The sequence below is a fragment of the Phalacrocorax aristotelis genome, chromosome 26, assembly GCF_949628215.1.
Source record: "Phalacrocorax aristotelis chromosome 26, bGulAri2.1, whole genome shotgun sequence".
Lineage (NCBI taxonomy): Eukaryota > Metazoa > Chordata > Aves > Suliformes > Phalacrocoracidae > Phalacrocorax > Phalacrocorax aristotelis.
Window position 1 is genome coordinate 2,641,683 of NC_134301.1, and position 27,924 is coordinate 2,669,606.

Here is a 27,924-nt window from a genome sequence, read left to right on the forward strand (position 1 = left end):
GGACGGCTGCCCGAACGCCCCACGTCCTGCTCCTGCTGTTGTGGCTCCTTGTCCTGCCCCGCTGCTCGTCAGTTTTGTGTTTTGAGTGACTTTTAAACATTGTGCCCTAGTTTTCTTCGGTGATCAAGTCCGGCGGGGCACAGCTTCCCCCAGCCCCACAGCTGCCGCTCCCCCTCCCCTTGCGAAGGTGGCTCCGACTATCAGAGCAAGGTGACCACGTACCCAGCGGGTTGTTGGGAGCGCCGCTCCGCGCTGACCCGAGCCTGAGCAAGTTTTAACGCTAGCAAAGCCTGCACTCGACGACTCAGCTTCCAGAACAAAAGCCGGGGCTCGGTGCGCGGCGTGGCGGCCTCCTGCTGCCATCTGCCGGTCTCTCCCCGCTGGCCGGCACCCCTGGAAACCCTCCCGCCGCTGCTCTTGCTGTAGGGTTTTGTTGTCCTCTTTGTTTAATACTAAATCTCTTCCCTTTTTCTGTATTTTGTTTTTTTTATCCCCCAGCCTTATGGATCGCGAGGTGGCGTTGCTGGCTGAAATGGACAAAGTGAAAGCAGAAGCAAGTAAGACTTGTCTTTCTCAACAAGCGCCCACCTGAAGAGCTGTGGGTGTTGCTGTGCGCTGAAGAAACAGCCCCCTAGGAGCAGATTTTTGTGACTTACCTCCTGTTCACGTTGTTCCTAAATACGTGGCTCTACACCCGAACAAAGCTTGCCCTGTAGCTTGAGTTAACAGCGTATATCGTGACTGGGTGATGCTTGCTGCTGGCACGGTTGACAGCACCCATCCTCTTTGAGGCTGTTGCTTTGTGCCCTCGTTAGAGGGTGGGACATAAACCACCCTATTCCGCGAGCGCCCGTTCCTGAAAATCTCGGCGTTCCTGGGGAGCTGGAAAGGGCTTTCCCAGCTCACCTGGTGCGGGCGGGGAGCGATCCGCAGGGACACCTGCACCTTCGAGGGGGCGGCAGGGAAGCAGTCAGCCTGGGGAGAGCGGCAGAGCTTCTACCAAAGCTGCGTGTCGTGCCCCTCGCGGAGTCGGCTTACAGCTCGGGCTGTGTCTCGAGGTGTAAATCGCCGCGGGAGGGGGCGGCGCAGAGCTGGCCGGGGCGCTCGGGGGGAGCCCGTTGTACAGCCGGTGAGGTGCTGTGTGCCGGGGCTGGGGGTGCTCTGCTCTGGGGAGGCTGGTTCGGTGCCGACGCTGCCTGAGCTGTGGTCTGTCTTGCAGTGGAAATTCTGGTGAGCCGCCAGAAGAAGGCAGAGGCCCTGAAGAAGATGACTGATGTGGCAGTGCGTATGTCGGAGGAGCAGCTGGTCGAGCTCAGAGCCGACATAAAGGTGAGCGTTTTGCTCCGCTTCTGTCTAATCCAGCCTAGTCCTAATCTCACCCAAACGCGGTGTTGCAGGAATTACGCAGCCGCCGCCTAGTCCGTGGTAGGAATTACACGGATGCCACCTCAGCAGGGCCTGGCCCTTGGTTCCTTCTTGAAGAAGACAAGTCGCCCATCCGCTGAGTGAATAAGGGGTTTATTTATCCGACATGCAGAGCAGCTCGAGCTGGGTGCCTCCGAGGGGAGACGCCTACCCCAAATCACGCACCCCAGCTGTACCTGCACTGCCCAGCACCTGATCCCCAGGTCCAATCCCTTAATTCTGGTCGGTGGTCTCTTGATTTCTTACTAGCTTTCCTGGTCACTGGGCTGGCCGCCTTCCAAAATCACCTCATTCTCTTGGAATGGTTTCCTTGGTCCTTACCCTCTTCGTTCCGCTCGTATCTGCCGGATTCGGCGAGTTCTGTGTTGGCAGGATTAGTTTTATCAGAGAGTTTACTCTCAGGTAGCTCTTGTGGCCCAAGGCTTCAACTACTTCAGCTGCTAGCGCTCAGCAAGGCTATTAATCCTAACAGTTCTCAACAGTGGTACGCTTCTTTTGTAACCTTCTGGGTTTCTGACCCTTCTAAAAGCAATTCTGTGTTGTGTGCAAGTCTCTCCTTGCGTCCGTGGTTCTTGAATTCTGCACGCTGCCGCCCGCAGCCCCGCCGCGGGACACGGGACACCTTAATTTTAAATATTTGATTTGTAAAATACCGACTTTGGCCAACAACCGATCACCCAGACGTTAACCCCGGGGCGCGGCAGCCCGGCTTTCAGCCGTTGTGAACTGGCAGAGAGTGGGAAGGCGGCGAGGCCGCAGCTCTGCGCTCAGAGCCGTTGTGAAAACCTCCCGCTGGCGTGGGCTGACCTCTGCCTTCCCCCCCCAAATCCGGAGAGCCTGCCTGCTGCGCGCCGGTGGCTTTTACATCCCGTAAAACACTGCTGCTCTCCAGCACGCTGGCTCCTGCCACAAGAGGTCGGTGCGAAGTTGCATCAATTAAACTCCAGTTTGAAAACTCCAACCCCTCGCCCCCGTGGCAGGATTCGTTGCCCCAGTGAGCCCAGGGAGCTGGGCTGCGCTGCTTTCACAGACCAGAGAGGGGCAGGCGGAGCTGCTGTTGCACTGAGTTCACCTACGGCTTGGCTGGAGCCTGGGGAAGGCTGTTTTGTATAAGAGCTGCAAAAATCTGCTTTTTCTATTTCCATAAGTCGTTGCAGCCGCCTGCCTCTTCACCACGGGGATTTTTTTTTTTTTCAAGCAGCACCCAACTCGGGTGCTTGTTCCAGGGCCACAACACGAGGCTTTCGCCTCCGCTTTCTGTGCCTGCGCCCTGGAATTCAGTGCCCTGAATTAACGTGCGCGTTTTGCCTTTCCTGTGAAGCACTTTGTGAGCGAACGGAAGTACGACGAGGACCTGGGCCGGGTGGCGCGGTTCACCTGCGACCTCGACGCGCTGAAGAAGAGCATCGCCTCGTTCGGGCAAGGTGAGCCGGGTGGGAGTCGGGGAGGAGCCGAGGTGGCTGTCACCCCTTCGCTAGCCCCGCCGTCACCAAAACCCTTCACCTGTGCCCCAAAACTCGATAGCGGCGGGACTGGGAGCCTTCTGCTCTGGGTGCTTAGTTTCCTCTCAGCAGTGCAGAAGGAGGCAGCCCTCCCCTTGCTGCTGCTGCGGATGCGCCTCCCTTGGCGAGAGGTCTGTGCCCGTCCCCTTCGCTGTTGAGCGCTGGTCCCAGTTAGCCGAGCCCTTGGACCGTTCATGACCAAAGCTTGCAGGTGACACCGAGCTGGGTGGGAGTGTCGATCTGCTGGAGGGCAGGAAGGCCCTGCAGAGGGACCTGGACAGGCTGGATCATGGGCCGAGGCCAGTTGTGTGAGGTTCAACAAGGCCAAGTGCCGGGTCCTGCCCTTGGGTCACACCAACCCCAGGCAGCGCCCCAGGCCTGGGGCAGAGGGGCTGGGAAGTGCCCGGCGGAGAAGGCCCTGGGGGTGCTGGCTGACAGCCGGCTGGGCATGAGCCAGCAGTGCCCGGGTGGCCAAGGAGGCCACCAGCCCCCGGGCTTGTGTCAGCACTGGTGTGGCCAGCAGGAGCCGGGCAGGGATGGGGCCCCTGTGCTCAGCACCGGGGAGGCCCCACCTCGAATGCTGGGCTCAGGTTTGGGCCCCTCGGGACAAGAAGGGCCTTGAGGGGCTGGAGCGTGTCCAGAGAAGGGCAGCGGGGCTGGGGCAGGGTCTGGAGCACAAGTGTGCTGGGGGGCGGCTGGGGGAGCTGGGGGGGTTTAGCCTGGAGAAGAGGGGGCTGAGGGGAGCCCTTCTCGCTCTCTGCAGCTGCCTGAGAGGGGCTGGAGTGAGGGGGGGCTGGCCTCTTCTCCCAGGTCACCAGTGACAGGAAATGGCCTGAAGTTGCATCAGGAGAGGTTTAGATTGGATATTAAGAAAAATTTCTTTACTGAGAGAGTGGTCAGGCATTGGAAGAGGCTGCCCAGAGAGGTGGGGGAGTCACCATCCCTGGGAGCGGTCAAAAAACATGTAGACGTGGCACTTCGGGGCATGGTTTAGAACTCGTGGTGTTGGGGTGACGGTTGATGGCTGGACCTGGTGATCCTGGAGGTCTTTTCCAACCTTAATGATTCTCTGATTCGTCTCACCAGACAAAGCTCTGTTGTCCCTTCGAGCCTTTGGCTCCAGCCGTGAGCCGCCTCCGCCCCAGGAGTGCTGTCACTGGCAGGGTCCAGAGGCCAGATGGTGAATGGTCGGGGTCCCGTTTGCCGAACGCACATTTCGGGGTGTTTCTCTTCCAGTTTCCCATCCAAAGAACAGCTACTCCACCCGATTGCGGTGCAGTTCCGTCACGGCTGCCTCCCTGAGCGGTCCCAGCGCAACCTCTGCTCCCTCCACCCCGGCGTGTGCCTCTGCCTCCGCTGCAAGCCTTACCACGGCGAGCAAGAAGCCCTCGGCGGAGGCAGCTGCGGGGAATGCCACCGGCCGCCCGCCCCAGCCTTCGCGAGAGGTAACCGCAGCCTGGCGCGGCACCGGCACGGCGCTGCCGTGGCTCTTCTCCCAGTTCCTGGGCCGGGTCCCTCCCTGCCAGGTGCCCGTCGCCGTCAGGACTCGCAGGGCCGGGCAGCAGCAGGGTCCGGGGCACCTGAGAGCCGCAGGGCACAGCCTTGCCTCGACGCTTCTGCTTCAGAGCAGACTGTTGAGGATCCTGCTTTTCCATTCCCCCTTCCCCCAGGAACGGGAGGTGGGGACGCACGCGTAGGGATTGCGGCATCGGGAGCTGCCTCTGCCGCCCCGCGCTCGCTCACCCGCCCTCTTCTGTTTCAGGCTTTCCAGGGGAACAGGCGACCGGGAGCGGGGCCCAGGTCCCAGGGCCAGCGCCACGTCAGCCCCCTCGCCCCCGGGCGCTACAACAGCGGCCACCGGCACAGGAACGGGCCCGGCCAGGCCCACGGCCGGCGGCAAACGTCGCCCCTGGCAGCCTCCGCTGGCGGCCCCGGCCACACTCAGCCCACGGGCACCAGCGGCGCCTCGGCACAGCCGGGCCGGCCCGGCCCCCCTGCCTCCGGCACAGAGACCAAGGGGCTCCCGCAGCGTAAGCCCAGAGCCAGTCGCCAGGAGGGAGCGAACTCCTGAGAGCCGCCGGCTCTCCCTTCCTGCCACCCGTCCCACGGGAGAACCAGACTGTAGGAAGCTCCTAGCTAGGCTACTAACGAAGGAAAGTTTACACTTCTCACTTCTTGTGCCATTTTCTTTTCTCTCTTCCCTTCCTCCCCCCCACCCTCGTCTGCTTTGTGTTCTCAGGCCGGCGCCGCTCCCTCGCAGCGGGGTCAGGCCGCATCGCTCTCCCCCTTTTCCTTTCCCCTCCAGAAATCGCCTTTTCTCCACGAAATCGCTGGCAGCGCTGGCCCAAACCCAGCCCAGAGTGTCTTTTTCTTCCGTACGCCAACACCTGGGCCTCTCCTGGGAGGAGCGGCCCCTGACACCCCCTCCCTTGCGCTGGCAGCGAGGGCGGGTGCTGGGACGCGGGGCCTGGGGAGAGCCGGGGGGGGCTGTGGGGGTCGCCACGACGCGGGGCCGCTTCGTCCGCACACTTGGCTGTTCTCTGGTTTGTGGGGGGGGGGTTGGATCTCTTCTATTTTATTCACTTCTTGCCCTGCCTTCCCCCCACGTCTCCACCTGTTCTTTGTCCCTAAATTTATAGCAATATCAATTAGCAGAGCTAATCCTAGGAGCCACCGGGGGGAGAGCGCGACGGTCATCCTTTATTCGCACAGCTAGAAAGACGGCGTTCGTGGTGGACAGCGCTGTCTGTGCCTCGCCGCCACCGGAGCTCCCCGCTCCGGCCCTCGAGAGGCTGGGGGGGCCCGGGGGGCTCCGGCCTTTGCTCCCCCCCTGCCATTTTTCATGCTGGTTTTTTTTTTTCCCCCCTCTTTAACCAAAGTTCTCCTGAGTCCGTGGAGTGAATTAAATAAACGAAACCCAACTTTGAGCTTTAAAATTCGGATGTTTTCTGCTTTTCCTGCCTGACCCTTGGGCTGGGGCTCCGGCCCCCCCCCCCCCCCCAAGTGCTGCCGCCCCCGGATGCCCCTGGCTCCCCCGCGGGTGCCCACCTCGGGGTGCCCCTTCCTCGCCCCCCACTGAGACGAGCGAGAACCGGCCCCGGACGCGGGAGTGTCTGGCCCTGAGCGGGGTCCCGGCGCCCCCCGGTCTCTGCCAGCCCCTCCCGGGGGGCGGCGCCGGTGCCGGGGCGGGCCCGGGGCGGGGGGAGCCCCGGGGCCGGCGGCGCCCGCGGGGATGGCGGCAGCGCGGAGCCGCCGCTGAGATGCCGCCGATGCGGGGGCTCCTGGCGCCCCAAAACGCCTTCCTGGACACCATCGCCCGCCGCTTCGACGGGACGCGTGAGTGCACCGGCCCCGGCACTGGTACCGGTACCGGCCCCGACGGGGCGGCGGCGCTGCGACCGGACGGCACGGGCGGTGCTCGGCGCTGCGCACGGGGATCCCCTCGGACAGCGCCCGGGCGGATCGCGGGGTGCTCGGCCCGGGGCGGGAGGGGGGGGCCCCGGTGCTGTCCCGGTTCCCGCCGCCCCCCCCCGCCCCCCGTGGAAGGATCTGCCCCCGCCGCCCCCTCCCGGGGCCGCCCCCCTCCCCCGCCGTGCCGGCACCGGCAGCCGCGGGGGGCTGGAGCCCCCCGGATCGCCCCGATCCTTGGGAAAGGCGCCCCCCTCCCCCCGGCTCTGGCCTCTCCCGGGGAGAGCGGGTGGGAGGCAGCCCCCCACGCTGTTCCTATGCAAATGTATGCAAATGAGGCAGAGTGGGCTTCATCGGTGCCAACGGGGCGGTTCAGCCCAAGAGCTGCTGCGCGGCGGGTAAAAATAACCCAGCGGGCCCAGATGGCTGTGGGCACCCCCGCACCCAGTACCCCCGCACCCCCAAACCCCTCCCCAGACACCCCGGACCCCTGGGCACAGCCACAGGGACCCCCACGGCCGACCCAGGCACCCCGGCCCCTTCCCCCCAGCCTCATGGGATCCCCCAGACCCAATGGGCTCCCCCGGCCCCTTCCCTCCAACCTCATGGCATCCCCCAACCTCATGGGATCCCCCAGCAGCCTTGGGATCCCACAGTCTATGGGGTCCCCCAAACCCATGGGGTCCCCCAGCCCCATGGGCTCCCGACACCCCCTTTCCCCCCTCGCCGGCCCCTCCGGCCCAGCCGCCTCTCCCTTGCAGACAGTAACTTCGTGCTGGGCAATGCCCAGGTGCCCAGCGCCTTCCCCGTCGTCTACTGCTCCGACGGCTTCTGCGACCTGACGGGCTTCTCGCGGGCGGAGGTGATGCAGCGCTGCTGCGCCTGCTCCTTCCTCTACGGCCCCGACACCAGCGAGCTGCTGCGGCAGCAGCTCCGCCGCGCGCTGGACGAGCACCAGGCCTTCAAGGGCGAGCTCATCCTCTACCGCAAGAGCGGTGGGTGGCAGCGGGGGGCGACCGGGTCCCTTCCGCAGCCCCTCCAAACCTGCCAGCCCCTGTGTCGCCCCCTCCGGCAGGTGTCCCCTTCTGGTGCCTCCTGGATGTGGTGCCCATCAAGAATGAGAAGGACGAGGTGGCCCTGTTCCTCGTGTCCCACAAGGACATCACCAGCACCAAGAGCCGCTCGGCCGCCGACAGCACAAAGGACACGGGTGAGGGGACAGCGAGGAGCGATGGGACCCGCTGGAGCCCCCCACGACCACTGTCCCTGACGTCCCCTCGCTCTGCCCGGGCAGGCGGGCGCCGGCGCTTCAGCCGTGCCGGAGGGAAGGGCTTCAATGCCAGCCGGCGCCGGAGCCGGGCGGTGCTATACCACCTCTCGGGGCACCTGCAGAAGCAGAGGAAGAGCAAGCACAAGCTCAGAAAGGTGGGGTGGGGACCTGTTTTGGGGCTGGGGATACGTTTCGGGGTTGGGGACAGGGCGTCCTGGCTGGGAACAGTGTCCAGGCAGGGAAGAGGCTGATGCAGTGTATGTGGTGACACAAGGGCTGGGGACAAGGTGCTGAGGCTGAGGGGAGGCTTTCCAGGGTGTCGGGGGGATGGAGACAATGTAGCTGGACCGGGAAGGGGCTGGCGATGAGGTTTGGGATGTCCAGGCTGGGGACAGGGTGTGGAGGCTGGGGGCAGTACATCCATGCTAGGGACAGGGTGTCGGGGCAGGGGACAGGGCTCTAGGCTGACCCCCCGCCCCCGTCTCCATCAGGGCGTCTTCGGGGACAAGCCCTCGCTGCCCGAGTACAAGGTGGCCGCCATCCGCAAGCCCCCCCTCATCCTGCTGCACTACGGGGCCTTCAAGGCAGGCTGGGACGGGCTCATCCTGCTCGCCACCCTCTACGTGGCCGTCACTGTCCCCTACAGCGTCTGCGTGGGCGTGGGCACTGAGGAGGGGCTGCCGGCCGCCCGCGGACCCCCCAGCGCCTGTGACCTGTGTGTGGAAATCCTCTTCATGCTGGGTAAAGCCCCCCCCCCCCCCCAGTCTGACCCATGCCGGCTTGGGGCTGGCAGAGGCCAGAGGGACTCAGTGCACTGATGGCTGACCCCACCCCGCCCTAGACATCATCCTCAACTTCCGAACCACCTTCGTCAGCAAGTCGGGGCAGGTGGTGCTGGACCCCCGCGCCGTCGCCCGCCACTACCTGGCTGGCTGGTTCCCACTCGACCTGGTGGCCGCGCTGCCCTTCGACCTGCTCGCCGCCTGCCGGGTCAACGTGGTGAGCGCCAGGACGTGGGGGAACCCCTCACACCCCCTTCCCAGGCTGCTGGGGGACCCCTGAGCTGTGGGGCTGCAAGGACACCCTCCCTGGGCTGCAAGGACACACACCCCACCCCCCCCCACTCCCCAAGCTGCAGACGGGGGGGGGGGGGTGGGTGTGTGTCCTACAGGGGTTTTGGGGCTGCTGATGGACCACGGGGACCTCACTGGAGACCCTGATGGGCCAGTGGGGCTGCTGAGGGGTGCAGGGAACCCAAAAGGCTGCAGGGACACCCCATCGCACCCCCACAACCCCACCATGTGGCTGTGGATGGGATTGTGGAGACTCTCCATGTGGCTGTGGTGACACTGATGGGGCATTGGGGACCCCAGTGGGGCTGTGGGGTCCTGGTGGGATTTTGGAGACCCTGGTGGACTGCAGGAATCCACACCCCCACCTCACGCGCACACACACACACACCCCCCCCCCCCCCCCATTAATGATGCAGGGACCCTGATGGGCTGTGAAGGACCCCAAAGGGGGCGTGTGGCGGGATAGAGCCAACCAGTCGCCCCCCCCCCCATCACCTCCGGGTGTCCCGTCCCTCTCCCCGCAGTACGTGGGCGCCCACCTGCTGAAGACGGTGCGGCTGCTGCGGCTGCTGCGGCTGCTGCCCAACCTGGACCGGTACTCGCAGTACAGCGCCGTGGTGCTGGCGCTGCTCATGGTGGTCTTCGCCCTCCTGGCCCACTGGGTTGCCTGCGGCTGGTTCTTCCTGGGGCAGCGTGAGGTGGAGGGCAGCCCCGCCGCCCTGCCCGAGATCGGTACGGCCGCCCCGCTGCCGCTGCCCACCCCAGGGGCTGCGGGGGGTCCTGGCCTGTGGCCCCACATGCCTGGCCCTGTGCATGTGTCCCCCCCCATACCCTGGAGCCGGTGCCTGTGCACGCTCTGAGCTGCTGCCAGAGTTTGCTGGTGACCCCCCCCCCCCCCCCCCCAGATGTCCTCAGTGCACCCCAAAGCTGAAGTTTGCTTGTGCACCCCTGTTCCCTGAGCCCTCCCGTGGTGGCCATACACCCCCCCCCACCCCGAGACCTGCCCATCACCGTGTGCACCCCACAGCCCCAGACCAAGGGCTGCCTGTGTTCCGTGTCCCTGTGTCCTTGTCCGGCCCCCCCCCCAAAGCCGAGCAGCCCCCGCAGCACCCCCCCACCCCACCCCGTCCCCCCCAGGCTGGCTGCAGGAGCTGGCGCGGCGGCTGGAGACCCCCTACTACCTGGCGAGGAGGAACTGCAGCGCCGGAGGGGCCAAGAACGGCACGGAGCCGGGGGCGAACTGCAGCGAGAGTGGGGGGCTGCTGGGGGGCCCGTCGCTCCGCAGCGCCTACATCACCTCCCTCTACTTCGCCCTGAGCAGCCTGACCAGCGTGGGCTTCGGCAACGTCTCCGCCAACACCGACACCGAGAAGATCTTCTCCATCTGCACCATGCTGGTCGGGGGTGAGGGGCCGGGGCGGGCTGGGGGCGTGGGGGGACCCAGCGGCCGGGTGACGCGTGTCCCCGCTGTCCCCAGCGCTGATGCACGCGGTGGTCTTCGGCAACGTGACGGCCATCATCCAGCGGCTGTACGCCCGCCGGTTCCTGTACCACAGCCGCACCCGCGACCTGCACGACTACATCCGCATCCACCGCATCCCCCGGCCCCTCAAGCGCCGCATCCTCGAGTATTTCCAGAGCACTTGGGCGGCCAACAACGGCATCGACACCGCCGAGGTCAGCCCCCGCCGGGGGCGCCACCGACCCCGGCACCCCCGGGACCCCCGCGCCCTGGGACCCCATCCCCCTGGGACCCCATCCCCCCGGGACCCCCGCGCCCTGGGACCCCATCCCCCTGGGACCCCATCCCCCCGGGACCCCGGCACCCTGGGACCCCATCCCCCTGGGACCCCATCCCCCCGGGACCCCATCCCCCCGGGACCCCGGCACCCTGGGACCCCATCCCCCTGGGACCCCATCCCCCCGGGACCCCGGCACCCCGGCACCCTGGCACCCTGGGACCCCGGCCCGGGCAAACAGCAGCGGTGCACGGATGGATGAGAGCTGGAGTTCCCCGGCCCTGTGACAGGGATGGAGGGGAACTGGGGGTGCCCCGGCCCCCCAGCAGGGATGGACTTGGGGGACTTGGGTGCACAGTCTGTGGTGGGGATGGATGGGAACTGGGGTGGACCAGAGCCATGGCAGGGATGGAGGGGGCCTGGGGGCTCTCCTGCCCCAAATAGGGATGGGGGGGTGCTCTGGGTGCTACAGGGGGGGACTTTGGGGTGCTCAGTCCATGACGGGGAGGGACAGGGGCTCCGGGGGGCAGGGATGGAGCAGGGGGAAGCTCTGTGAGCACGGCCTGTGGCGGGGCAGGATGGGGAGCTCAGGATGTCCCGGGGGGGGCTCGGGGGGCCCAGCCTGCGTTAGGGAGGGGGGCCGCGGGGTGCCCCCCGCCCCACTGATCCCTGGGCGCGCAGCTCCTGCAGAGCCTGCCCGAGGAGCTGCGGGCCGACATCGCCCTGCACCTGCACAAGGAGCTGCTGCAACTGCCCCTCTTCGCGGGGGCCAGCCGGGGCTGCCTGCGCGCCCTCTCCCTGGGGGTGCGCCCCGCCTTCTGCACCCCCGGAGAGCTGCTCATCCGCCGCGGCGACGCGCTCCAGGCGCTCTACTTCCTCCGCTCCGGCTCCATGGAGGTGCTGCGGGACGGCATCGTCCTCGCCATCCTCGGTGCGGGGCGCGGGAGCGGGCTGAGGCCGGCCGAGTCGTGACACCGATGGCCGGCCTAACGCGCCCCCACCCCCCCACCCCCTCCCAGGGAAGGGGGACCTGATCGGCTGCGGCCTGGGGGGGTCCCCGCGCACCCGGCGGGCGCGGGCGGACGTGCGGGGGCTGACGTACTGCGCCCTGCAGAGCCTGGGGCTGCCGGCGCTGGCCGAGGGCCTGGCCCTCGACCCCGACTTCGCCCGCGCCTTCCGCCGGCAGCTCCCCCGCGAGCTCAGCTACGACCTGGGGGGCGCCCCCGAGGTGAGGTGACGTCACTGGGGGGGAGGGGGGTGACGCCATGGGGCTGGGGAGTGACATCAGCCGGGGGAGGCAGGGGGCTGATGCTATCACCAGCAGGGATGGGGGAGAGGGGAGGTGACGTCACGGGCTCGGTGGTTCCACGATGCCAAGGCAGCCGAGGATGACATCACAGCTTCCTAGTGACATCACTGCCCTCGCTCTATGACGTAACTCCTGGCTAAGGGGGACAAGACAAATTTGAGGCGCAACCCGTGGGGCCAAAGCTGACGTGGGGCGGGGGGGAGGGTGTGATGTGGGGCTGAGGTGGGGGGAATTGCAGGGCTGGGCGGGGGGGATGGGGTAACTTCCTGGGGCAAAAGGTGACATCACAGGGCGAAGATGACGTCACGGGGGAAGGGGCAATGGGAGGGTGCAGGAGCAGGGCCCCCTCTGTGCCCCCGCTGCAGGCAGAGTGGTGCTCGCCCGGCGGGGAGCCCGCCGCGGAGGAGGGGGCCGAGGCGCAGCCCCCCAGCCCCGGCCCGGCCCCCCCCAGCCCCCGGCCATCCCCCATGGCGGGGACCCAGCCCCGGCCCCCCCGCAGCGGAGGCCCCCGCGCCCACCCCGCGGCCGGGCACCCCACAGCCCTGCAGCTGCACCCTTGGAGCAGCCCCCCAGACCTGAGTCCCAGGTGAGGGGCCGTGGGGCGGGGGGGCGGGGGGAGGCCCGGAGCCGTGGGTCTGTGCCCCACCGACGCCCCCGCTGTCCCACAGGGTGGTCGACGGCACTGAGGGGGAGGGCTGCGCCGCAGACAAGCCCCTCTTCAGCTTCCACCTCGGCCCCTCCCTGGGGCCAGGTAAGGCGGGGGGGCCCCAGTGCCGAGGTTCTGGGGGGCCAGGGGGAGGGGGCTGGACCCCTGGGTGCCCCGACGAGACACTCACCTCTCCCCCAGCTGGGGACGGGGGGCTGCTGGCCATCCCCGCCGGCCCCCCGGAGCCGAGCAGCGCCGACACCATCGAGAAGCTGCGGCAGGCGGTAAGGGGGGGTGCTGGGCAGGGGGGTGAAGGGGTTGGGGGGGGTCCAGGGGGACACTGACCCCCGTCACCCGCAGGTGGCCGAGCTCTCGGGGCAGGTGCTGCAGCTGCGGGAGGGGCTGCGGGTGCTGCGAGAGGCCGTGCAGCTCCTGCTGCTGCCGCCCGCCCCGCGCCCCGACACCCCGGTGACGGCCGCAGCCCTCCAGCCGCTGCGCGTGGAGACGGGGGGCCCCGAGCTCTGCCTGCACCGGCCGCCCCCCACCAACTGCGCCCGCAGCCAGCCCTGGGGCTGGGGCCCCCCCGCCGCCCACAGCCAGCCCTGGCTGCACCCCGACCCCTTCTGGGGCTCCCCGGGGGGGCAGGAGGGGCAGCCGGGGGGGAGCCCCCCGGCATGGCCACCCACCCCTGCCTCCTCGGGGGGCCACGGCATCCCCGCGGCGGAGCTGGAGCCCCTCGTGCCCTGGGACGTGCCCAGCCTGGAGCTGGCGCTGATGGGGGGGTCCCAGGGCCAGGGTCCCCCCCAGCCCCAAGAGGAGGGGACGGGCATGTGATGGGACCCCAGTGCAACCAGACCATACCCAACTGCTGCCCCCCTGTGCTGGGGCGGAGCCTCCTCTCCACTTTTTTCAATAAAAGAGTGATTTTAAGAACACGCCACAGGAGGTGGGGGTCCTGTGTCCCCCCCCCGCGCTGTCCCCAGCCCCTAGGGACCCCCACACGGCAGGAGAGGAAAACACTTTATTGTAGTCTTCCAATCTCCAGCCCCAGGGCTGGGGGCAGGAGGGGCCCAGCGCCCCCAAGGAGGCAGCCAAGGGGTGCTGGGAGCCCCCATCACCAAATGGGGGGCTGTGGGGACCCCCATTTCCCCCCTGCAGAGCCGGCGTGGGGGACCCAGGGGAGCAGCCCCCACCCCTCGTCACTGCTGGGCCAGCTTGGCCGCCTCCGCCTTGATGAGGGCGATCAGGTCCTGGTTGATGAGGAAGACGAAGCGGAGGCTGGCGATCTGGGGAGGGGGCGGAGGGGGCAGAGGGTGAGCAGGGTGGGACCCCCCAGCCCTCCCCGGGACCCCCCTCGCCACGTCGGGGCTCACCTCCACCACCGAGTTGTTGTTCAGCTTCCACTTGTTGCCACCGAGCACGGGGCGCCCGTCGATGTAGATGGGACGCCGGCCCTCGTTAGCGATGAAGAAATCCCCGTTATTCTTCAACTTGATGACGCCTGCAGGGGAAACGTGGGGTGAAAGGAGGCAGGGAAGTGCAGCCCCCCGCTCCAGAGCCCCCCAAGACCAAAGCCCCCAGCCCCGATCCTCGTCCCTACCCTGCTTGCGGGAGATCTTCCAGGCCGGTCCCTCCAGGGCCAGGTCCACGTCGATCTGGTTGTCCTTCGTGGCTCTGCCCAGCGTGATCTGGGGCAGGGAGGAAGCATCAGGGGGCTGCGGGGAAGCTGGGGGGCTCCCTGGGGCGTGGGGGGCTCTGCTGGGGAGGGTGGGGGGCACAACACCTGCACTCACCTCCCGGGAGCGCATGAGGTACCGCACCATGCGGCCCCGCAGCACGGCCAGCGTCTGGCTGTCGAAGTCCGGGGAGCTCATGCCTGTGGGAAGGAGGGGTGAGAGGGGTGGAGGGACAGACAGACAGCTACCCCTGGCTCCCAGAGCTCTTACCTGTGATGCTATCAACCAGCACCTGCCACTTGTGCAGCTCCTGCTCCAGCTGCCGGATCTCCCGCTTCTGGCGCCGGTCGGCCACGGTCAGCTCTGGGGAGAAGGGGAGAAGGGAGCTGGGGAGGGTGGGGGGCGCCTGCCCCCTGCCCTGGGGGTCCTGGGCCTCTCCCCGCCGATTCGGGCTGCCCAGATGGGAGCGGGCTGGACTCACCGTGCTCCAGCACCTCATCCCGCCCATCCCTGCGGAGGAGAAGAGGCAGGATGAGACGGTGCCACCCCACGCCCCACCAGCACGGCCCCCGTCCCCACCCCCAGCCCCCCAAAAGCCTCACTTCAGCTTGCTGTCATCGAGCATGTCCTCGGCGTCCGAGAAGTTCAGCACTTGGTCGCCCTTGGGCAGCGGCTGCACTGGAAGGAGCAGGAGGGGCGGGAGTGAGGGGGCGCAGGGGTCAGGGGTCCCCAGGGGGCGCAGGGGACCCCCCGAGCCTCACCGGTCTGGTCGTCCAGCAGGTAGTACTGCTTCATGAGCTGCCAGTGCAGCTGCAGGGCCTTGGCCGTGCGGGACGGGTAGAAGACATCGGGGTGCTTGTGGAGCAGCTCCTGGAAGGTGTCGAGCGTGGGCTGGCTGGTCTGCGGAGGGGAGAAGGGACATGCGGCACCAAGGACACCCCTCGAGAGCCCAAGACCCCACACTGGAGCCCCCCACCCTGCAGCTCGCTCTGCTCTTACCGATCCCACCTTGTTCAGCAGCTGCTCCTCGGCTTTGCTAAAGAGCACTTTGCTCTGGATGGCTGCGATGGCCTCGGGGTGCAGCTGCCGCATGGCCTGGCAGGCAAGCCTGGGGGGGACGACACGGTGTGAGACCCCCACAGCCCCCACCAGCTTTCCCCGGGACGGCTCTGCCCCTCGGCGCTCGCCCTGCACTCACTTGGAGATGATGGGGTCGTAGAGGAGCGCGTACCAGCGCTCCTGGATCTCCCGCAGGTTGAAGCGGCAGCTGAACTTCACGCCCAAGTGCACGGAGGTCAAATCGTTGGTCTGGGAAAGCCGCCGGGTGAGGGGACAGTCCCTGGGGGACAGCCCCAAAACACGGCAGTGGCAAACGCCTCCCCATGAGCATCCCCAGGGGACAGGCGGCCCCTTGGGGCCGTTACCTGCAGCACGGCGTTGATGAGCAGGAGGTCGTCAGCGGGTTTCCAGCGGCCCAGGTCCTTCGTCACCTGCAGGGGCTGTTTGCTCTTCTTCATCCGCTTGGCGAGGCTGGGGGTCGGGACTGGGCTGGGCGCAATGGGGGCAGACACAGACTTGGAGACCTGGGTGGGCAGAGATGGGAGTTTGGGGAACCTCTGAGCTCCCCAGACCCGCAACCAGCCCCTGGATGTTCCCGCTAGCCCCTCACCTTCTTCTTCTCACTGGAGGAGGGCTCGCTGCCCGAGCAGCGCCCGGGCTCGACCCCGCCAGCACCCTTGGCCCGGCTGGAGGATTTGGCGAGGCTGCTCTCTACCAGCTCATCGTCAAACTTCTTCCTCTTGATGAACCTGGAAGAAACGAGATGGCTCTAGGTGCTGGTGCCCTCCCACAGGCAGGCAGCGGGTGGGCTGGGTTCAGCCCCGCGCCCCCCTCTCCCACCCCGGCGTACCGGGAGGAGCTGCGGCGCTTGGGGATGGCGCCCGCGGCTTGGGCCGAGCCCCGCTTCTGCCCCGCCAGCGACTCCTCGTCCTCAGAGCGGCTCGTCGCGCCCGACGCCATCAGTCCGGAGAGCGGCACGTCTGCGGGGGACAGAGAAGGTGGGGTTCCCCCATCAACTCGGGGGTGCAGCTTTTCCAGGGGCACCCCAACCCTGTGGGGGAGTCCTGGGACGTGGTGGGGACAAGCAGGACACGGGGGGAACGAAAGGGGTGTGAAATTGGGGGCGTGGGGGGGGTCACGGCGGGACGCGGGAGGCAGCGAGGGACACGGGGAAAGGCTGGGGGCACCGAGCGACACGGGGGGACACCGGGGGTTACACGAGGGGGCCGGGCCGGGGCTGGGGTCCCCCGGACAAACCCCCCCGGCTCGGGGAGGGCTCAGGTCCACCCCCCCAGGGCAGCCGGTGCCGGCTCCGGTGCCGCCGCCGCGGCCTCACCATCCCCGGGACCGGAGGCTCCGGCCGCTCCGCGACGGTGTCGGCCCAGGCGCCTCCATGGACGGCGCCACTTCCGCTTATCCACCGGAAGACGACCTGACGTTAACCTCAAGCGCACCGAAGTCGCGGAGGGCGGCGCCATTTTAAAAGCTTCGCGCTGCCTCTGCGGCGCGGCGCCATCTTGGCTCAGGGCGCCGCCATCTTGACTAAGGGTAGGGCCGCGCCCACTCCTTTCTGGGGCGCCGTTGCCGGTGGGTCGGGGCTGCCGGGCCCAACCTGCCGGGCGGGGACGGGAGCGCGCCCCGTTACCCCGGCAGACAGGGCTCGTCCCGGTCCCGGCAGCGCAGACACCCGCTGGCCATCGAAAAGGCCACACCCATCATGGCGGCTCCGCGGCCACACCCATCATGGCGGCTCCCCGGCCACACCCGACATCCCCAGGCTGCGAGGAAGGGACAGAGTCTCTGTGGAGGGTCTGTTCCTTTTATTGGGTTGAACATCGCTGTGGGGCCGAGCCCTCCCCGGGGGGCCGAGGGGTCCGTCCCGGCACGAGCAGTCCCGCGCGCGCCCCGCTAAGGCAGGCGTGTGCCGGCACACGCGTGTGCCTCCCCACACGCAGTGCCAGAGGGTCCTTCCCCAGGGCACGGCTGGGGAGGAGGGTCCTGCGTCCGCCATCCCCGCGCCGTCCCCGGGGGCTACGCCGAGCTGGGGGCGACGTGGCTGTTGCTGGCCTCGCTCAGGTTGGCGGCCCACTCCTTCCTCTGGATCGTGCCCGTCTTCTCCTCGCGGAACTGCTGCCGCTCCTCCCGCGGGATCTTCACGGCGTGGTACTGCGGCACGGCCGGCGGCGCGTAGCGCGCCCGGCGGAAGAAGCCCAGCTGCGGGGGACCGGCACGAGTCAGGGCCCCGCGGGGACGCCCCGGCTTTGGGAACGGCTCCGTGACTCCACGGCATGGGCGCTTGTGCCGGCGCTTGCCCATGCCTTGGTTCTCACCCCAAAAGCGCAGGGGCGTGCGCTTTGCACCAGCACTTGTGCAAACACATGCCAGCACTGCAAACCCTCGCGCGTCCCGGTTCGGGCACTGCAAACTTTTGCACCACCGCGCGCCAGCACTGCCAACCCACGTACACACACACTGCAAGCCCTTGCACACCCCGGCTTGGGCACTGCAAACCCTTGCACGCCCACACTGCAAACCCCTCGTCCGTCCACCCTGCCAACCCTCGCACGCCCGCACACGGCCGCTGCAAACCCTCGTCCCTCTGCCGCGGCACACCGCCAGCCCTCGCACACCTGCGCAGGGCGGCCGCCAGCCCTCGCACGCCCCTGCGCACCCGTGCTCGCTGCCCGCCGGCGCCGGGGCGGCAGAGCCCTGCGTTACCGCTCGCCCTCCGGCGCCTGCTTCTCCGCCGCGGAGGGCTGCAGGCCCAGGCGGGCCCGGTAATAGTTAGCGGCGTAGCGGGACTTTCGGCTGCTCCGCTTGAAGAAGCCGCACTGGGGAGGAAGCGAGAGGGTGAGGCCGGGCAAGGCCAGGCTGGGTGGCACGGCACGGCACGGCACGGGTGGCATGGCATGGCACAGCATGGCGTGGCACAGTGTGGCACGGCTGAGATGGCACGGCACGGCAGAGCACAGCACGGCACGGCAGAGCACGGCACGGCACGGGTGGCATAGCATGGCGTGGCACAGTGTGGCACGGCTGAGATGGCACGGCACGGCAGAGCATGGCACGGCATGGCATGCTGTGGCACGCTGGGATGTCACGGCATGTCCAGGGGACCCTGTGCCATAGGGAGGGGGACACATCTTGCCGCGGGGCCCCTGTCCCCGTCCCTCACCTTCCAGAGGATGAAGACAAGCAGGGCCAGCACGAGGATGCCGGCCAGCACGGCCAGCAGGATGACCCACCAGGGCACGCCGCCGGCCACCGCCGCGCCGGGGTCCAGGTAGATGGAGATGGGGATCTGGGGGAGGGGAGGGCAGTCAGGGGGCAGCGGGGCCGGGGGACTGTTGGGGGCTGGGGGCGGCGGAGCCAGACCTGCGTGGAGGCGTCCTTCAGCACCAAGTTCTTGATGGAGGACGTCACCGAGACGCTGGCGCGCACAATCAGCTCCACCGACGTGACCGCCAGGTACTCCTGCGGTGGGGGCACGGGGTGGGCTGAGCCCCTTCCCCAGCCCGGGGAGGGGGCCATCCCTGTCCCGGGGGGCCCATCCCCGTCCCCTCCTACCTCCAGGAAGGTGCTGTTCCAGAGGCGCCCGCGGGCCGTCAGCACGGCGGCGCGCTCGAAGCTGTGCAGCGGGCAGTGGAAGGCCAGGCAGCGCGCGGTGCCCTGGGCGCAGTCCTGCAGGATGGCGGGGGGGTCAGCCCGGCTGCCCGCCCCACGAGCGGGGGCACCCCAGCTGAAGGGGTACCCCAGAACCGGGCGCTCCCCAGCCCCGCTCACCAGCGTGACGTTCCTCCTCCTCTCGGCGGGCGCCGGCACCCACCAGGACCCCGAGGTGGGTGGCTCGGTGGGGTCAGCCTCCCCCGGCGGCTCCTGGAGGGGGGAAGGACGGGCATGGAGGGGGGCGGCACGGACCCCCCTGGGCACCGACGCACCCCCTCCCGTGGCGGTACCAGGGCCAGGCGCAGCGGGTTGGCGGAGGGGCTGCAGGCCGCCCGCTGCCCCGGGGCAGCCGCCAGCTCCAGGTGCAGGGGGTAGAGCAGCCATTTCCCGTTGCTGATCTCGTGGGGCCAGAGGAGGGTGAGGAAGGCCGAGCCCAGCGTCTTCAGCGACTGGCCCCGGTTGGAAACCTGCCGATGGGGCGAGACAGCGGCATGAGCGGGGCAGCACGGACCCCCCGCCCCACAGCCGACCCCACCCAGGAGCATGGCGCGGGAAGAGGAGCAGCAGGGCTGAGACCCCCGGCATGCCATGCACACCCCCGTCCCCCCACCGCGGGAACGAGGCATCGGGGCGACTCACCGTGACCTCGAAGCGCACGGCGCTGCCCACCTGGCTCTCCCGCCGCATGGCGCTCTCCCCCCGCACCACCCCGCCGAAGAAGAGCCGGGGCGGCACGGCCACGCTGCGGGGACACCTGGGGGTCAGAGCAGCCCTGGGGGGGGCATCCCGGACCCCCCCACCTTGCCCTCACTCACCCCGTCACGGAGAGCGGCAGCTCGATGACCACGCGGGCGCGAGCCACCACCGGCTCCAGCCCCGGCTGCTCACTAATCCTGGGGAGAGGCAGGTGGGGGGGTCAGAGGGGAGCATCACCCCGAACGCCCCCTGCAAACGCACCCACGCGCAGAGCCAAGCGTGGGGCTCCGCCGCAAAGGCCCCCGACCCCGCCGGGGCTCACGTGGACAGGGCCAGCTCCACCGCCAGGTCCGTGGTCTGGATGGTGATGCCCAGGGTGCTGAGGATGAGGAAGAACCGCACCTGGGGGCAGAGGGGTGAGGGCTGGGGCCGGGGCCGAGGGCTGGGGGCTGGGGGGAACGGGGAGCTGTGCCCACCTGGGCTCCGCGTTTCATGGGGTTCCCCAGCTCGCACTCCACCTGCGAGCCGTTCTGGTTGGCGAGGCACACCACCGGCTTGTCCTGGGGGGCAGAGAGCTGAGCCCCTGCTGCTGGCACCCCCCAACCCTCAGCACCCCCAGGTCTTTCCCCATCCCGCAGCCCCAGCACCCCCAGGACTGTCCCCAGCCCTCAGCACCCCCAGGTCTGACCCCATCCCGCAGCCCCAGCACCCCCAGGACTGCCCCCAGCCCTCCAGCATCCCCAGGACTTTCCCCATCCCTTAGCACCCACAGGACTACCCCATCACTCTGCCCCCAGCACCCTCGGTACCACCTCCAGAGCACCCCACCCTTGCCCCCCGCCAGGCCCCCGCCGCACCGAGGGCACCCGGCTGTCGTAGGGGCGCAGGGCGGCATAGGGCAGCTCCGGGGGGAAGGTGGCAGTGAGCATGGCCTCGTGGGCATCGTCCCCGTCCCGCTGCGGCTCCGCCGGGTCCGAGGGCAGGTTGGTGACGTGGATCTCCAGGGCCACGTCCTTCTGGTCGCTCATGGCGAAGATGGCGGTGCCATCTGCCCCCCTGGGAGCAGAGCCGCCGTGAGCACCCCTGGGGCGTCCCCAACACCCCGCGGGGTGGGGACACGGGGGGGCAGCACCCCGGCCCCCCTCACCGGGGCAGGGGGAGGAAATCGGCATCCCCCAGGCGGGCGCAGAACTGGAAACGAAGCTGGAGGTTGCTCTGGCAGATCTTGTCGTCCCCGCAGCCCTGCTTCAGGAAATGCACCTGGGGGGACACGGCAGGGACAACGGGGACACTCCAGGCAGCCCCCGCATGGGATGGGGCACCCCGGACCCCCGGGGAGGGGAGGGGAACGCGGCCGGGTCCCCACCTCGGTGCGGTGGCTGCTGGGCTGCTGGGGGCTGAGCACGGGCGACAGGGGTGGCAGGGCGGCCCCCCGGCTGTGCCGCGCAGCCCCCCGGCTGTGCCGCGGGGCCCCGGCTCCCTGGATGCCGTAGGCGAGGGTGACGGCGATGGGGCGCAGCTTGTCACGGATGCTGTCCTGCGGGCGAGGGGGAGGGCGGACACGGGGGGGGACGGGGATGAGGATGAGGATGGGATGAGGATGGGATGAGGATGAGGATGGGGACCCACCTGGAGCTGGAAGGTGGCTTTGACACAGGCACGGGCGTGCTGCCGGGGCAGCTCCACCGTGTTGGAGAACTGGTGCTCGGGGTCCGATGGACGGCGGCCGAGGAAGGCGACGCGGGGGGCCTGGCCCAGCCGCCGGCGGTCCGTGTCGGCATCGAACACATACTCCAGCACTGGGGGGAGAGGGATGGGTGCGATGCCGGGGTCCCTCCCCAGTCCCACTCGCCCCGAGGTCCCCCACCCCGCTGCCCGTCCCCACCACGCTCACCGAGGCGGGGGCTGTAGCTGGCGGGACTGGCCGTGTAGCTGAAGCAGGCTCGGACATCCACGCTGCGGGGACATGGGGTGAGATGGGGTGCACCCACCCCCCGCTGAGCCCCAGCTTTGTGCCCGGGGAGGGGAGATGGGGAGGGGGAGGCAGGTGGCACCCACCAGACACCCTCCTGGTGCTGGCAGTTGCTCTGCTCCACGTCAATGTTGGGGGGGAGCAGGGAGACGTTCCTGGAGACGTGGACGACCGGCCGGGCCCTGATGGGGGAGAAACAGGGGGCACCAGGCTGGGGACCCCCCCGAGGGCACACCGAGCCTTGTGCAGACCTGGCATGGGACCCCCCCACTATGCCCACGGACACCCTGGTTCAGGGGATGCCCTGGGAGGGTTTGAGGGGAGCCCTGCGATGGGGATGCCCAGGGATGGGGGGTGCCCAGGGATGGGGGCAGCCCAGGTGTGGGGGGTGCCCAGGGGCGGGGGGTGCCCAGGGGCGGGGGGTGCCTGGGGACGTGGGGGTGCTCGGGGACGGGGCAGCCCAGGTGTGGGGGGTGCCCAGGGGCGGGGGGTGCCCAGGGGCAGGGGGTGCCCGGGGAGGGGGGGGTGCTCGGGGACGGGGCAGCCCAGGTGTGGGGGGTGCCCAGGGGTGGGGGCTGCCCCAGCTGGGGCCACGGCACTCACCTGTACAGCACGACGGTGTCGGAGAGGGAGCCGACGAGCAGGTCGGGGTAGAGGTTCCCATCCACATCCAGCCCCCCCGAGAGGGAGTAGCCGAAGGCCGTCACCCCCACGCCCTCCCCATCCAGGACCTGGGGACAAGACGCCCGTGACACCCGGAACCGGCAGGGTGGGGGGGCCGATGGGCAATGCACCCCCCCAGCCCCGCACCCCCTCACCTGTGCCGGCTTTGCCACGATGCCCAGGTTGCTGCCGTGGTAGATGTAGACTTTGCCAGCGCCGTCGAAGGGGGCTCCCACAGCAAGGTCTGGCGAGAGGGAGCAAGGGCAGGTAGTGGGGGGGGCCCAAGACCCCTCCCAGGACCCTCTGTGGGAGCCACCATCCCGCCCCCGCAGCAGGATGCAGGCTGGGACACGTCCCAGCCCATGAGGACCCCAGAGCCCCTCTCCCCAAGCCCTCCCAAAGCCCCTCACCCTCAAAGCCGTCCTGGTTGAGGTCCCCGGCGGTGCTGAGGGCGATGCCGAACATGGAGCCGCGGGTGCCGTTGAGGCGGAGGGGGGTGGCGGAGTCCCAGCGCCCCGCCGGGTTGATGTAGACATAGGCGGCCCCCCCAATCTCCTCCTTGCGCTCAAAAAAGTGGGGGGCCCCCACCACCAGGTCCATCCAGCTGCAGGGATGACGGCTCCATCATCCCCCCGGCCGCGGGTGCCGAACCCAGGCGATGCCCCGGCACTAGGACTGGGGGTGCCAATCCGCCACGGCCGGGGGGGTCCCCCCAAACTCACCCATCGCTGTTGAGGTCGAGCACGGCGACAGCGTAGCCGAAGGCGGAGGTGAGCTGCTGGCCCGGCAGCACGGCCTCGGGCACCAGGCGGTTGGCGCTGTCGCGGCGCAGGATGACCACGGCCCCGGTGTGGTTGGCGCGGGGGGCTCCGGTGACAAAGCTCAGCTCCCGCCTCCGCGTCAGCCCCGCGCCAGAGTCCACCGAGAAGCCTGTGGAGGCGCCGGGGGGGGGGAGGGAAGGTATCGGTGTCTGCCCGGCCCCCAGCCCCCCCCCCAGCCCCCCCCCCCCGCCATCTGCCCATCCGTCTGTCCATCCGTCTCTCTCTCTCTGCTCAGCCCTGCGTGGCCAGGTCTCCCCTCGGGGAGCCTCGTGCTTTGGTGCGGGAATGGCGGGGCTCTGCTCGTGCCTCGGTTTCCCTGCTCTGCGCTCCCCGGGCGCAGCGGCCGCAGGCGGGGGGCAGGACTGCGGGGACCCCTCGCCAGCTCTGGGCCAGGGGAAGCCAAGGGGGAGCAGAGGCTGCCGGGGTGAGCAAGGACCAGCCCCTCCCCGCGTCGCCAGAAGGGAAGACTTTGGGGAGAGAAGGCAAGATTTTGGGGCACGAGCAGCAAGACCCGGAGCAGAGCCGGACGGGGACCGGAACCCCCCCACACCTGGAGAGAGCAGCAGGGCACCCCTCCACGACAGGGGGCTGGGAGCCCCTTCCCCACATGCAGCGGTTGCAGTGCTTGGCCCCTCCCCAGCCCCCCCAGCAGCCACGCAGCCCCCTGAGCCCCCCCCAGCAGCCCCCAGCCAGGCCCCAGCAGGCTGCAGCCGCTGCCTCCCCCCCCGCGGGAACCGTGCACCCCCCATGCACCCCCACCTCCAGAGGGAAGAGCACGGGGACAGTGGGGTGCTGGGGGGGCCACACCAGGCTCTGTGTGCCCCCTGCCCGGGCTCTGCACACCCCCCCCAGCCTAGCGGTGCCCCCGCCACAGCGACAGGACACAGGACACAGACAGGGATGGGGACAAGGGAGCGCTGCCCGTGGGGAGCCCTGGCTGGGGGGGTTGGGACCCCCACCCCAGGGTGGGGAGCGACGGCCACAGGCACGTGCCTGCACGGGATGGACCCAAGACGGGTGGGAGCGGGCGGAGGTGTGCAGCCACACGCGTGCACGGCTGGGTGTGCAAGGGGGTGTGCACGAGGAGGGGGGCCACGCATGCAGAGGGGGTGCAGAGGGGGGGGGTGCTCTCGGTGCGTGCACGGCGGGGGGGGGGGCGACGCTGTGCGTACAGGGAGGTGCAGAGGGCGGCATGCTCAGCGCGTGCGTGCGTGCATGGGGACACGTGTGCGCACGCGTGTGGACGCGTGCTCGCTGGGCCCGGCCGAGGCCGCGGGAGCTCTCCTTTCCTCTCCCCTCCACAGACACGGGTGCGGGGGGGGACACACACACCACAGGACACGGCTCCGGGGAGGGTGGCACACGGGGACGCCGGCACACGGGGACGCCGGCACCACCGGCGCTTACGAACCCAAGTAGCTATTCTGGGCCACGTCGCCGGCCGCGCCGGGCACCTTCTCGCTGGGCTCGGGGGTTTTGTAGACCAGCTGGTCGGGGTCTGAGCTATCAATGTTTGTCACAAAGAGCAGCCCTGCGCCGCGGCCGGGCGGGAGAGAAAGAGAGAGGGGCGTCAGGGTGGGCACCGTGGCCAGGGCAGGCTGGAGCCGGGCGGCGGGGCCGGTGGGGGGGGTCCCCTGTGCCGTGCCGTGCCGTGCCGCCGCGCCCGGGCTCCGCCGTGCCCGTACCGAAGTAGCTGTTGGCGGGCACGGGGATGAGCGAGGGGTCCTGGTCCTTCTCGCCCCCGGCTTCGTAGGGCCCGTCGTCGTAGCGCAGCAGGTCGAGGGAGCTCTGGTTAAGCAGCTCCACGCGCAGGTTCCCTGCCGAACCGAGGAGGGGTGAGGGGCGTGGGGACCCCCCGGGAACCCCACTGGGGACCCTCCTGCTGCCTGGGGACAAGGGGCGCCGGAGCTGCCGTAGGGCACCGTGCTGGCCAGGCGGACCCGCCCTGGGCCTGGGCATCCCGACACACGGTCACACCAGTGCACACACGTGTGCACAGACACAAGCACCCGCCACGCATGTACACGCTCACAGCGCACATACCCCCATGTGTTCACACACACACGTATGTGAACACGCCTGCATACACACACGCTTACGTGTATGTACACACCCATATGCATGCACACATGCACACGCATACAGCACGCACACACCTGTGTGCTCACACCCACGGCATGAACACACCCCTGTGCTCACACCCACGTGCACCCACATGTACGCACGCGTGCACACACACACTCATGCCACATGGAGGAACCCGTGTGCTCGCACACAACATGCTCACACACGTGTGATGAGACCCACAGCGTGCTCATACACGTGCCCACACCCACAGCGTGCTCACACACATGTGATCAGACCCACAGCACGCTCACACATGTGCTCACACCCACAGCACGCTCACACACGTGTGATCAGACCCACAGCATGCTCACACATGTGCTCACACCCACAGCACGCTCACACACGTGTGATCAGACCCACAGCACGCTCACACAGGTGCTCACACCCACAGCCTGCTCACACACGTGTGCTCACACCCACAGCACGCTCACACATGTGATCAGACCCACAGCCTGCTCACACACATGTGATCAGACCCACAGCACGCTCACACAGGTGCTCACACACGTGTGATCAGACCCACAGCACGCTCACACATGTGCTCACACCCACAGCACGCTCACACACGTGTGATCAGACCCACAGCACGCTCACACACGTGTGATCAGACCCACAGCACGCTCACACATGTGCTCACACCCACAGCACGCTCACACACATGTGATCAGACCCACAGCATGCTCACACACGTGTGATCAGACCCACAACACGCTCACACATGTGCTCACACCCACAGCACGCTCACACACATGTGATCAGACCCACAGCATGCTCACACATGTGCTCACACCCCACAGCACGCTCACACACGTGTGATCAGACCCACAGCACGCTCACACACGTGCTCACACCCACAGCCTGCTCACACACGTGTGATGAGACCCACAGCGTGCTCATACACGTGCCCCACACCCACAGCGTGCTCACACACATGTGATCAGACCCACAGCGTGCTCACACTCACAAGCACACTCACGCACGTGTGATCAGACCCACAGCACGCTCACACATGTGCTCACACCCACAGCACGCTCACACACGTGTGATCAGACCCACAGCACGCTCACACATGTGCTCACACCCACAGCACGCTCACACACGTGTGATCAGACCCACAGCACGCTCACACACGTGTGATCAGACCCACCAGCACGCTCACACATGTGCTCACACCCACAGCACGCTCACACACATGTGATCAGACCCACAGCATGCTCACACATGTGCTCACACCCACAGCACGCTCACACACGTGTGATCAGACCCACAGCATGCTCACACATGTGCTCACACCCACAGCCTGCTCACACACATGTGATGAGACCCACAGCACGCTCACACACATGTGCTCACACCCACAGCACGCTCACACATGTGCTCACACCCACAGCACGCTCACACACGTGTGATCAGACCCACAGCCTGCTCACACACATGTGCTCACACCCACAGCACGCTCACACACGTGTGATCAGACCCACAGCACGCTCACACACGTGCTCACACGCCTGTGCTCACACCCACAGCTTGCACACCCATCGTGCAGGCCATGTGCACGCCCGCCCAGGCAGGAACACGCACCCACACGCGTGCACACGCAAACCCGCGCACAGGCACGCGCGCAGCCCCCGCTCCCGCACCCTCGCTCGGCCCCGGGGCGGGGGGAAGCCGGCCGCCCCCACCCTCACCTTTCCAGTTGTAGGTGCCGGGGGCCCCGAAGAGGATGTAATGGTGGTCGGGGCTGAAGGCGGCGGCCAGGCCCTGCTGGCAGGAGCCGAAGCGGTCGTGGCCCTGCGGCCGCCCCTCGCAGAACTTCCACTCGCCGCCGTCCAGCTCGTCCCGCACCCGCAGGTCCTGGCTCAGCACGAAGCAGCGCCCGATCACGTCCCGCGTCTCCAGGGGCTGCCGCACCCGGTGTCGCGCCTCGTACAAGTGGGCGCAGGTCTGGGGGTGGGGGGTGGGGGGGGGGTCAGGCGGTGCCGGGGGACCCCCTCGCAGCCCTCGCCGCCCTAACCCCCCCCCCCCCCTTCCCGGGTGCTCACCACAATCTTGCCGCCGGCACCTTGGCTCTTCACGCTCACCCCCCAGCCACTGGTTCTCCTTGCTCTCCCGCTGCAGGTCCGCTGGTGGGGATGGGCAGCGTCAGCCCCGCCAGGACCCCCAGGGTGGGGAGCTGGGGGGGGGGGGGGGGGGGGGGGGGGGTCCGCAGACCGAGCACCCCCAGGAGCGCACCTCACCTCCCTCGTCGATGGGCACCCGCCAGCAGTCGGAGAGCTCGGGGGTCAGCGGGCAGGCGAAGAGCCCCCCGGTCCGGTTGGCGCCTTGGCTGGGCAGCGCCGGCGCCTGGGGAGCCCCCACCAGCAGCCTGCGGCGGCGGGGAGCCCCCCGTCAGGGCGCGGGGGGGCAGCCCCCCGCGACCCCCCGCCGTGCACGTGCAACGCTGGGTTTGCACACATGTGCCGCTGCATTTGCGCACCCGGTCCCGCCATCCCCCACCCCCCCCCCCCGCACCCCCCGCACCCCCCCGCACCACCCCCCCCCCCCGCCACCCCCGCGCAGCTGTCCCGCGCCCCCGCACCGATTTCGCGCCGGGGCCGTGCCGGCACGGTGCCCGGCCAGCGCGGTGCCAGCCCGCCCGGCCGAGCAGCTGCGCCCCCGGCGCCGCCGTTCCCAGGCCTCAGCCGCAGCTCGGTGCACGTGTGGGCAGGGGAGGGGGCGCAGGAGGTGACACACACCCGGACCCCCCGCTCCCTGCCTGCTCCCTGCCCCCTCCCCCTTGGTGCAGCAGGGTTGGGGCACCCTGACCCCCATCCAGACCCCCACCCCTGCGCCGCCCTCAGTGGCAGTGGGGCGTCTGTGGCCACCCCTAGCC

At 68.7% G+C, this 27,924-nt stretch overlaps 4 protein-coding genes across 15 annotated transcripts in view; 2 read left to right on the forward strand and 2 right to left on the reverse strand.

Moving 5' to 3' along the window:
* The window catches only part of SPATS2 (spermatogenesis associated serine rich 2), a 32,351-nt gene extending 26,488 nt beyond the window's left edge, over positions 1-5,863 (forward strand). For all 10 annotated transcript variants that reach the window (XM_075075766.1, XM_075075757.1, XM_075075759.1 and 7 more), the window contains 5 exons: positions 499-557; positions 1,220-1,329; positions 2,747-2,849; positions 4,164-4,372; positions 4,690-5,863. In XM_075075766.1, coding sequence (XP_074931867.1) covers positions 499-557; positions 1,220-1,329; positions 2,747-2,849; positions 4,164-4,372; positions 4,690-4,998 — 790 coding nt within the window. In that variant the 3' untranslated portion in view covers positions 4,999-5,863. The remainder of the gene's footprint in view (positions 1-498; positions 558-1,219; positions 1,330-2,746; positions 2,850-4,163; positions 4,373-4,689) is intronic.
* A 266-nt stretch (positions 5,864-6,129) lies between these two features.
* Positions 6,130-13,308, forward strand: KCNH3 (potassium voltage-gated channel subfamily H member 3). Of its 3 annotated transcripts, none has more exons than XM_075075743.1 (14): positions 6,130-6,263; positions 7,097-7,330; positions 7,411-7,760; positions 8,097-8,346; positions 8,447-8,604; positions 9,203-9,410; positions 9,816-10,082; positions 10,156-10,355; positions 11,099-11,348; positions 11,437-11,645; positions 12,092-12,312; positions 12,395-12,477; positions 12,574-12,656; positions 12,733-13,308. In XM_075075743.1, the coding sequence occupies exons 1-14, from the start codon at positions 6,188-6,190 to the stop codon at positions 13,204-13,206; spliced, it is 3,063 nt and encodes a 1,020-aa protein (XP_074931844.1). In that variant the 5' UTR covers positions 6,130-6,187; the 3' UTR covers positions 13,207-13,308. The 3 variants fall into 3 exon arrangements, with proteins under 3 accessions (XP_074931844.1, XP_074931843.1, XP_074931842.1); XM_075075742.1 differs by having other exon boundaries at positions 7,411-7,545; positions 7,630-7,760; positions 12,395-12,656; XM_075075741.1 differs by having other exon boundaries at positions 12,395-12,656.
* Positions 13,309-13,378: 70 nt separating this feature from the next.
* MCRS1 (microspherule protein 1) lies at positions 13,379-16,646 on the reverse strand. The gene is made up of 14 exons (XM_075075769.1): positions 16,444-16,646; positions 15,958-16,087; positions 15,718-15,856; positions 15,473-15,631; positions 15,247-15,356; positions 15,048-15,156; positions 14,810-14,948; positions 14,651-14,726; positions 14,530-14,558; positions 14,319-14,411; positions 14,166-14,248; positions 13,973-14,060; positions 13,746-13,873; positions 13,379-13,658 (listed from the first exon to the last, which is right to left on the reverse strand). Exons 1-14 carry the CDS (start codon positions 16,583-16,585, stop codon positions 13,572-13,574), a joined length of 1,512 nt encoding a protein of 503 aa, XP_074931870.1. The 5' UTR covers positions 16,586-16,646; the 3' UTR covers positions 13,379-13,571.
* Positions 16,647-16,910: 264 nt separating this feature from the next.
* The window catches only part of ITGA7 (integrin subunit alpha 7), a 12,097-nt gene continuing 1,083 nt past the window's right edge, over positions 16,911-27,924 (reverse strand). Inside the window, 26 exon segments of the mRNA XM_075075740.1 lie at positions 16,911-17,321; positions 18,283-18,408; positions 18,483-18,581; positions 18,675-18,788; positions 18,891-19,000; positions 19,003-19,240; positions 19,413-19,515; positions 19,589-19,666; positions 19,792-19,871; positions 19,946-20,029; positions 20,327-20,525; positions 20,617-20,729; positions 20,836-21,006; positions 21,099-21,268; positions 21,364-21,425; positions 21,528-21,623; positions 22,045-22,172; positions 22,260-22,348; positions 22,515-22,708; positions 22,827-23,034; positions 24,337-24,456; positions 24,611-24,742; positions 26,741-26,996; positions 27,095-27,136; positions 27,138-27,175; positions 27,290-27,417. Coding sequence (XP_074931841.1) covers positions 17,139-17,321; positions 18,283-18,408; positions 18,483-18,581; positions 18,675-18,788; positions 18,891-19,000; positions 19,003-19,240; positions 19,413-19,515; positions 19,589-19,666; positions 19,792-19,871; positions 19,946-20,029; positions 20,327-20,525; positions 20,617-20,729; positions 20,836-21,006; positions 21,099-21,268; positions 21,364-21,425; positions 21,528-21,623; positions 22,045-22,172; positions 22,260-22,348; positions 22,515-22,708; positions 22,827-23,034; positions 24,337-24,456; positions 24,611-24,742; positions 26,741-26,996; positions 27,095-27,136; positions 27,138-27,175; positions 27,290-27,417 — 3,361 coding nt within the window. The 3' untranslated portion in view covers positions 16,911-17,138.

Excerpts from the sequence above, each read along its gene's own strand:
- KCNH3 (XM_075075741.1), top strand. The coding sequence starts at position 6,188 with ATGCCGCCGATGCGGGGGCTCCTGGCGCCCCAAAACGCCTTCCTGGAC. Across the intron at positions 8,347-8,446 it reads GGAAATCCTCTTCATGCTGG|ACATCATCCTCAACTTCCGA; the intron begins GTAAAGCCCCCC and ends ACCCCGCCCTAG. Across the intron at positions 10,083-10,155 it reads CTGCACCATGCTGGTCGGGG|CGCTGATGCACGCGGTGGTC; the intron begins GTGAGGGGCCGG and ends CGCTGTCCCCAG.
- MCRS1 (XM_075075769.1), bottom strand. The coding sequence starts at position 16,585 with ATGGCGCCGCCCTCCGCGACTTCGGTGCGCTTGAGGTTAACGTCAGGT. Across the intron at positions 16,088-16,443 it reads AGCCTCCGGTCCCGGGGATG|ACGTGCCGCTCTCCGGACTG; the intron begins GTGAGGCCGCGG and ends TGTCCCCCGCAG. Across the intron at positions 14,727-14,809 it reads CCTGCTGGACGACCAGACCG|TGCAGCCGCTGCCCAAGGGC; the intron begins GTGAGGCTCGGG and ends TGCTCCTTCCAG.